At 34.0% G+C, this 9,760-nt stretch overlaps 1 protein-coding gene across 4 annotated transcripts in view; it reads right to left on the bottom strand.

Moving 5' to 3' along the window:
- Positions 1–230: 230 nt before the first annotated feature.
- The window catches only part of LOC129527370 (solute carrier family 35 member F5-like), a 32,205-nt gene continuing 22,675 nt past the window's right edge, over positions 231–9,760 (bottom strand). For 2 of the 4 annotated variants that reach the window (XM_063698892.1, XM_063698893.1), the window contains exons 7-10: positions 9,383–9,473; positions 5,437–5,591; positions 4,207–4,304; positions 231–1,651 (exon numbers count right to left, since the gene is read on the bottom strand). In XM_063698892.1, coding sequence (XP_063554962.1) covers positions 4,229–4,304; positions 5,437–5,591; positions 9,383–9,473 — 322 coding nt within the window. In that variant the 3' untranslated portion in view covers positions 231–1,651; positions 4,207–4,228. Of the gene's footprint in view, positions 1,652–4,206; positions 4,305–5,436; positions 8,553–9,382; positions 9,474–9,760 lie in introns of those variants that run through there. The other 2 variants (XM_063698895.1, XM_063698894.1) reach the window with 2 other exon arrangements.

The raw sequence follows: 9,760 nt of genomic DNA, 5'->3' as shown, positions 1-9,760 counted from the left end.
AAAAGTAGTCCTTGAGTAATTAAAATGTTACTTCATTATGTTCTTTTTAAAAGAAAATTCCTCAGAAGTCCACATTCTTTACATGCCTTCACCCTGTTGAGCTAAACAGGTCAAAAGTATAATAAACTCAACATTATTTTTAACTTGCATTATTGGTGGTGCCAAATGAGAAAAGAGCTGTTTTTGCCACTTTGGGCTGGATGATTTAAAAAAAAAGAGAGAGAGAGAGCTGTTTGTATTTTAAATTTAATATCATAAACAATTTTTAAAGGTAATATAATATAGAAGTTCTCAGAATGAAACAAAAGGAAGGCTAAACTTCATTTTAGACTCATGGTAACACCAAAGCAATTTTAAGAATGTGAATAGGAAGCTAAACACTGCAAAGAGAATTCTTAAAAATCAGATTAGTTAAGAAATTTTGAAGAGAACTAAACTCTTCACACAGAAAACTTGAAAAGAATATTGATTAATCAAAAGCCTGTGAATCCTGGGACATACATTTACTGATATCTATGGTGAATAGAGTCCAGGAGCAGTTGCATAATAAGTACATGTAAGGCCTAAGTTTAAGAATTGCAATTAGGAGTATTTTACATTTAATTTATAATCTTAGTAGAGGAAAAGTTCTGATGTGATTTTAAAAACAGAATCCCTTCTCACCTTACTTACTTGGTACTTTAACCATTACAAATTTATTCAGGAAAACTAAAATTATTTAAAGAAGAGACATCTAGTTCTAGAGTAATCTGGCACATTCATATGTGAAAAAAATTAGAAATCACTTGATACATCTACAATACACAAATACACGTATAAACATTGTATTTTAATAATACTCTTTGTCACTTCAATTTAAATCATTCCATTATGAAAATTTCTTAATTGAAGGGAGACTATTTCTTCAAAACTCTAAATTAAACAGAGCTTTATCAATTAAGTTTACAGCAATATAGCCTTTAGAAATACATATTTCTTCATTTTATAATAATACTTCCCCTTTAAAAATTTGCCACGGTTTGTCACAGATTTAAAATACAGGGCACCTAATGCTATAAAAGAATAATACAGTAAATGTAGTGTAAGTGAACCAGATATTTTCTCAAATACTTATTCTTTTTAAAGTCCCATGAAATTTGCACAAACATGCTTGTTGCATAAATTAAACATTTTTTGTGTAGTTAATTTGCAATATTCTACAAAACCCAAAAATATAATCCACACTTATTACAGGTAGCTTATTTTAGCATTTTACCTGTCAGAAATACTGGTCTATGAACACTTAAGTGATTTCTTGAAAACATTTTCATAATATATTCCAGCATTTAACATGTGAAAATAAAGTCCCAGAACATTAGGATTTATTCCTTGATTAGTTCAAATGATTTCAACAGCTGAATTCCTTGAGATGTGTAAGGCAGGTTGGTCCTTTGGATGGACTGTAGACTGAAACTTCCTATAACTGTAGTGATATGTACACAGCTACATAGCAAAGTGCTTCATTATGAAAATGAAGAAAACAGGTATGAGAAAAATATATTTTGGAGTTTCAAAGAACTGAAACTGTTATTTTTCAGACTAGGCACTGAAACATTTTTTCTACAAAAACTTGCCAGAGATTGTCTCTTCGATGTATAGTTCCATTATCAAGCTAAAAACAGAAACCACAGAAATGTGATTAGATTATAATTTCACAGTTTTAGTTTTCTATAGTTTACATTTTAAAAAGCAAATTATCTTAAGATTGAAATACCTATTTTCACTGTATACATACTTAATAACTGGATACTCAAATTTGGAGTACTAAGAACTTATGAATGTGACTTCTATAGCAATGTCAAAAGCTGACATCAACACTAAAGACTGTGTATTAGCAGTTAGTTGTACCCCTGGTATATTCCACCATTACTCCTGCAAAGACAAAGACACCTGCCCAGTCTATTCTACTCTATTGCAATGCATCCTCTCTAGTCTTCACTCTCTTCTTTACACAGCTCTCACTTCTAAAAATACTGAAACCTTGCTGGATATGGGTAGGTTTAAGTGTGAGTATGAGAACAATGCACAGCATACCCAAGAAAAATAATGCATAAATCACAGCATTAAAAAGCTTTCAAGAATACAAAGTCCTCACTTAATGTCATAGGTTCTAGGAAACTGACTTTAGGTCCCCGAATAACATTTTTTCGTTCAGTGTTGTTATGTTATAATGTTGATGCAAAAAAAAAGGTTTGCTGTAATTTTGTGTAAAGTCACAGTTTATAAGAACCTACTGATGATGTTAAGTGAGGACTTACTGTAATTGTGTTTACGTTTTTTTAAATTTAAAGATGGCACATAAACATATATTTAGTTCCACTTGTTCTCCAAAACCTCACTAAAAAGGAAACAAAGGGTTAAAAAAATATATTTTTTAACAGAAATAAGGTCTCACTATGTTGCCCAGGCTAGTCTCAAACTCCTGAGCTCAAGTGATCCTCCCTCCTTGGCCTCCCAAAATGCTAGGATTACAGGCATGAGTTACTATGCCCAGCCTGGAATTTTTTTCTTAAAAGGAATAAACCACATGGACAAAAAGAAAAGTAGAGAGATGAGAAAATAACAGCCAACTCTTGGTTAGCAATGGAAAAACAGGACCAGATATCTCTGTAAGGAAGGGTGAAGAAACAACTAAAAACAAGAAGACTGGTATAATGTCTATAGAAAAAGCAGACAGACACTCAGATGCCCTCTCTTACTTTTCACAGTTGGCCAAGTGCCTTTTCTCTATCCCAGGAGAAGACTTTAAGGTTTACTCTCCAAAAAGGGTAGTAACAGAGAATCTCTGGATAAGGGAAATACCAGGACGAATCCTACATAGCTCAGTTATAAGTAACAATTTTTTAGTGACAACAATATAAACACTGACTACAGATCTATCCAAAATTATGCAATAACTATACAGGGATGATGAGGAGGCCGAACTGATATGGAGACAAGAGGCATATGAGGTGGGAGCAGAGGAGGAGTAAACTTGAAAATAATCTGTCCTCATTGATCTTAGTGGGAAAGTCAGCTGAAGATGCCTAAAACCGAGAACTCATGAAACACAAGTCATAAGCGTGATACTTAGGGAGACAAGAAGGAAAATACCAAAAGAATCAGCTAAGAGTTTAATTTCCTCAGAGTGGGAAGAAAATGAAAGCAGGATGAGCAGGGCAGGGAAGGGCAGGGGTAACTGCCTTGTACAAAAAGTCTTGGAGAACTAGAGCTCAAACCATGTGCAGGTATAAACTAGATTTAAAAACAGCACACTAAAGAAAAACAGAAAACCAGGACCATTAGCTTTAGGTTAGAAGCAAGTTTACCATGAGGATAACGAAGCTTAATCTTCAAGCCTAATATAAGTGTTAACAACTGACAGGAGTTGTACAATGTTCTAGATAGGGAGGGAAAACTCAGTAGCAATCAAGAAACATTTCAATATAAATTGCCTAAAGATGTCTTAGAAAAACTAGAAAAATTCTAGTAGTTTATTGTGATCTTTCATTCTAAATAATCACTTTTGTACCTGCAAAATCTGTATGTTACATTTAATCCAAGCTTTCATTCAGCAAAATATTAAATGTCATGTACTCTATCATCGAAGACATATAAAAGACACTATTTCTTAAAATGTAAAAAATGGAAAAATATTCCAGAAGCATTGTTAAATGACAAAGCAATGTCAGAGAATGAGGATAAGCACTGTGCCAGTTATGTAAAACACACACATAAAGACTAGTATTTTCCAACCAGTATATTGTACCCCAGGATATTACATTTTTCTTTTACCATCAGAGAAAAAATATTTTTCTAAAGCATATTATTAAATAAAATGACCCTTAGCATGAATAAAAATGAGTTAAAACTTTCTGATCATTTGAGTCAGGCACTATTATACATACTTTATATTTACCAAGTATTTACTATTTTAACACCCTCATAAGGGAGGTTCTACTGTAATCCCATTTCACAAATAAGAAAGCCGGAGCATCAAGAGATTAAGAACCTTGCATAGGGCCACACAGCTAGTATGTGGAGAAGACGGAACTGGAGTCCAGGCTTTGGCCCCTTTAGCCTCTAAGGCTGTATTGCCTCTCAAACAACTAATTATAGAAAATCAACCCTTTGAATATGACACAGATAAGAACCTTATTCAATACTAAACCCAGCTCACATACAAACCTGGGCTACAGATCACAAACAGCTAACTAGCTCCATCCTCCTGAGAAACACTGTGCATAGAGATGAGACTCTCACACTGTTCGCTGTCTTCTGGAACTCTTAAGAAAAAAAAAGCAATAATTAAGGAAAGCTTTAGAGCTGAAAAGGAACCTCAAACCTTATTTATTCCATTGGCTGAAGCTATGTGGACAGGATGCAAGTCAGTGGCAGAACCAACACTAGGATAAAATTTCCCAAGAACTTGTCCCAAGTTAGCGTTTTTTGTTTTTGTTTTTTAAATAAGAGATAGGGTCTCACTTTTTGTTTTTTAAATAAGAGACAGGGTATCACTTTGTCACCCAGGCTAAAGTGTAGTGGTGCTATTATAGTTCACTGCAGCTTTGAATTCCTGGGCTCAAGTGATCCTCCTACCTCAGCCTCCCAAGTAGCTTGGGACTACAGGTATATGCCATCGTGTCTGGGTAATTTTTTTTTTAATTTTCTTAGAGACAGGGTCTTGATATGTTGCCCAGGCTGGTCTTGAGCTCCAGAGTCACTGGAACCATGTTCTTTTTATAGCAAAATGTAAAAAGCTTTCATTCTTAAAAAGAAAGAAATTGGAAAGAAAAACTGAGGCAATACTATTCTATCATGAATTATGTTCAAACCAATAAAAGTTTTCTATATTTAAGTTTGTTACGGCAAAACAGTAAACATTTTGGTCTTACCTGTGAATCATATTTTTTTTAAAAAAATGTAGTTACTAGGCAGGCAAATCACTTGTGGTCGGGAATTCAAGGCCAGCCTGGCCAACACGGTGAAACCTGCCTCTATTAAAAATACAAAAATTAGCTGGGCATGGTGGTGCACGCCTGTAATCCCAGCTACTCAGGAGGCTGAGGCAGGAGAATCACTTGAACCCAGGAGGCAGAGGTTGCAGTGAGCCGAGATCGTGCCATTGCACTTCAGGCTGGGCTACAGAGCAAGACTCTGTCAAGAAAGAGAAAAAAAGAAGAAAGAGAAGAAAGAAAGAGGGAAAGAAAAGGAAAGAAAAAGAGAGAGAAAGAAAGAAAGAGAAAGAATCTTATTACCCAAAAGATCTAAACAAATTATTTTCATCTGCCGTAACATATAAGTTATCATCTTTCAATAATTCCTCACAAAATCTCTAAAAGCTAGGCCAGCATGATGCAATTCTGAGTTATCCAGCAAACACTATTTTTAAAAAATGTGTATTGGGACTAAACGTACCTCTGAATTCGATGTTTTCTGCATATAAAAGCAAATATTCTTCTGATTCCCACCATCACAGGATCCCAATTATTATAATGGCATAGGAGAGTTACAATAAAAAATGAAAAAAATACAGGGATAGCTCCTGCAAAAAATAACCAAGAAAACTGCACCTAAAAATAAAAGATAGAGGAAAAAACACACCCACAATTATCATTAAGGCAATTTTCCCCTTCAGTGTAAGTTTTCTATTTGTGAAAACTAGCAGGAATAAGAACAATGGGAAGACAAAATTAAACACTGACAATGTATTAAGTGTATTGTTATTAAATAAGAATTCAAGACTTCAACTTACTATTCCATGTACCTAAATTACCAACAACAATAGTTCTTGCTTGGAAAATAGGCTAAAGGAAAGCCAAGAAAGCATACTTTCCATTTATAGGCATTGTACACTTAGAGTAGAGATATACAGTATGAAACTTTGCTCCTGCACACCATGTTGCTCATTTCTTCTTCACTGTTTGCTGCCTAGTCTCAAGTGGGTCTCTCTCCCTCAGTTTCTGAAGTCATCTTCAAAAAATGTATATTTTCATAAAAAGTTACAGTTGTAGTATGCTGTGTATGCTACAGTCCTTATGACAGTACCAAAAACAAATTAAGTGCAAATTTGACACTCAAAACTCGCTTATCTAGTAATAAATGAAAAAAGCTCAAAATGAAATAATGACCAAATAAAATAAAGAAAAAAAATAGAAATATTTTTACTAAGGAATGTTAGCCAGAGAAGACAAGCAACAAGACAAGCCTCATCAGTGATGTCAACAAGTCTGATCCTCCAATCCATCATTTATCAGGGTTGTCAAGAAAATAAAAAATATCTGTAAGTAGGGTGGAGGTATTAAAATCAAAAAGAAAAAAATAAGAAAAACAAATATATAAATAAAAAGAAAATAAAAAATAATGAGATGCCATCCAAAACAAAACTCATTCTTCCCTTTCACTGGTTCACTTTTACCATCTAGACTCAGCTAAAGATCAGAAACGATTGTCAAAGAAGCCTACACTGATCAACCACTGAGACTTAAGTGTAACACACAGGAGATTTGCTTTAAAAATAATGATGAAAATAGTAACTTCTATCTATAAAATAGGGAAGGAAAACTGTGTTTGCCCTCTTTGAGAATTAGAAAAAAAAAAAAAGGGCATGGAGTCATAGGTAAGACTCCCTCTGGTGGAAAACATATACTATTCCATTTCATAGCACCATTAGTCAGAGTAAACGAGTTTTGTGAGCATAATGTCTTTTATGAGGGAACTCACAATGCATAACACAAGAATAATAACTGACAATTTTTAACATGCATGCCCTATTTCTATGGTATTCATATACAATGACTGAGTCAGCCTAAGAACACCCCGGAAAGAATAGTCATTAAACTGAAAAGCCTTCATTTAGTTATGAAATTACCAATATATTTTAACATATTCCTGGAATATTTGCCAGAATGACTAATAATCAGGAAAAACCATGCTGCATTTAAATTATCCAAGATCAGAAAAGGTATTAAGAAGTTATAAATAATGCGATTAAAAATGTAGATATAGTTGATAGAATTATTTCATGAATATTCAACTAAAAACCTTATTTCATAACTGAATCTAAGCAAACTTAATAAAGGTAGATAAAGCCCTAGAAGACTTTAGAAGGCAAGTTCACTTTCCACAATGTAGCTGTTTATATGTTGTCTCATAATAAAAAACTTCTAATTTGATTTCCAACAAGCTAAGACAAAAGAAATGAAGCCATTTATTACAACAAAGAAAATTACCTATGTAAACAAAAAATTTTTTCTAATTCCTAAATATATCTGAATATCAAATAGAATATGATCAAGGATGATTTCTGTTATATAAAATGATTATAAATAGATTTAAATAACCAATTTGTTTCAAGCACAATGTTAATAAATGCTAACATTTCAGAAGCTATATATAAATACAGTTAGCTAATTAAACCTAAAAACCCTAGAAAAGTAGATTTCTCTTATCATGTTTGTGTTACAGTTCTGGACACACACTGCTGCTTTTTCCAGATGGAATCTCCCTAACCTCAATCCTGACACCAACACACAGCCTGCTCCTTTAACTGACTGCCCAGTTCTAGATATGAAGACAATCAAGAACACCAAATCTTTTCTTGATTGTCTTCATATCCAGAACTGGGCAATCAGTTAAAGTTTGGTTATGTTTTTATAATTAATTGCATGTGCATACATTTCCCCGTTTTGTCTTTACCCTAAAATACTTTATTAAACAAATTATAACCATTATTGTTTGTAATGATAATTATGAAATGACTAATCATTTAATACAATTAGGTCCCCTGTGACTATTTTCTTAAAAATTCCTGAACATTAAGCTGCAATTTTTTTCAATCTACGAAAGCTTTTGTTTTTAAAATATCAGTACAATAAAGATGATTTACACAGTAGTCTACCAAAATCCTCTAACAAGTAGCACCTTCCCAGTTTCACAACCAGTTTGGTTCATATTCAGGATTATGACCTGAAGATGAAGAAGGGCCTAGATATTACTTAAATCTATAAAAGAATGATGTGTAATAATGTGCAATGTTAGTGTTATATAGAATTTCCACATTCTTTGAAAATGCAAGTTATGTAAGATAATTAATTCTCAATTAAGGAAAGAATCTCAGTTCTTTAACCATGACAAATAAGAATTTACTGACCATAAAACAAAGTTAAATATCAGTAAAGAATTATTTTATAAATAAAGAGGATATACAGCACTAAGCATATTTTGCTTTTATCTTTTTTTTTTTTTTGAGATGGAGTCTTGTTCTGTTGCCCAGGCTGGAGCGCAGTGGCATGATCTTGGCTCACTGCAATCTCCGCCTCCCGGGTTCAAGTGATTCTCCTGCCTCAGCCTCCCAAGTGGCTGGGATTACAGGTGCCTGCCATCACACCCAGCTAATTTTTGTGTTGTTAGTAGAGACGGGGTTTCACCATGCTGGCCAGGCTGGTCTCGAACTCCTAACCTCAAGTGATCTGCCTGCCTCGGCCTCCGAAGTGCTGGGATTACAGGCGTGAGCCACTGTGCCTGGCTAAGACCTAGAGAAAAATAGGTTTAAAATTTTGATTATTGCTTGTACACATTATAAGCCTTTGGGCCTTGAAGTATTTCCCTCTTCAAATTATATTAGACTAAAACACACATACACACACACACACACACACACACACATACACTTCTGTGACTTAGTAGTTGCAGTTAAAAGTTAAATGCCTACATATACTGAACTGTGTGATAAATGGCTATGCTCCATCTTTCAGTGCTGGGCAACAGCATACCTCTGTTCTTCCTGCTACACTCAGGAGCACTGAATAAACTCTTCCCTTCTAGGCTGCTGGCAGCAACATCCCAGATTCTCTTTTCTGTGGTGTTAGCATTGCCAATATTTATCACGAGAATCCCCACATCCATACTAGGCCTTCAGAGAAACGGGATGGGATACCCACTCTGCTGAGTCCAGAGAGAGATGGCTAACTTTTACTGCAAACAGCATGATTCCTGTGCTGCTCATTCAGCACAGTGTGAAGGAGCCTGTGACAGGGTTTATCGCAGAAACTAAAATGCTTGTATGATAAAATGTGACTTACCAAAGAACATCTGGAACAGAATCAGCTCAAAAACTGGAGAACTACATATGAAGATGATGCCCTTAACTTAGAAATTTAGGGAAAAAATGGAAAAGCTAAAAATGGAAATTATCTATTTCTTCGGTACTTTCTATATTTCTATGTAGTAAAGCACCTTGGGAGAGAAAGCATCAAGTATTATTTATGTTTGTATCCTTATAATTTAATCACATCTCAACTTTCATTAGGTTTGTTTTAATAACACACCTAAAATATCTATGAATAATAAATAGCTTCCTTACCTTTTGCACACACATGTCAGCTATTATGGACAGAGGTATTGTAAGGCTTAGTGCAAGTGTGCCTATCAATGATGAGGTAAGAAAGCAGCCCCTGAAAAAAAGAAAATATACATTTCTATATTTAAAAAATTAAACAACCAAAGAAAAACACTGAACAAAGACTTTCTATCCTATAATATAGGCCTGTGAGATCAGGAGCAAAGATAAGAGGCTAGGATGGATTGAAACATAAAATATAATAAAGTTATTAAGATGATTCTCAAAGTTTTTCTTCAAATATTAAAAATACAAATATATAAGTGTAAAAAGCTCAAAATATTTTATGCTATTTTCAAGATCTGTTTGCAGATATTATTCAACTTTGGGTGTATAGCTTAT

The sequence above is a fragment of the Gorilla gorilla genome, chromosome 16, assembly GCF_029281585.2.
Source record: "Gorilla gorilla gorilla isolate KB3781 chromosome 16, NHGRI_mGorGor1-v2.1_pri, whole genome shotgun sequence".
Classification (NCBI taxonomy): domain Eukaryota; kingdom Metazoa; phylum Chordata; class Mammalia; order Primates; family Hominidae; genus Gorilla; species Gorilla gorilla.
The sequence above is the reverse complement of the archived record's forward strand: the minus strand, read 5'-3'. Positions and strand labels throughout refer to the sequence as shown.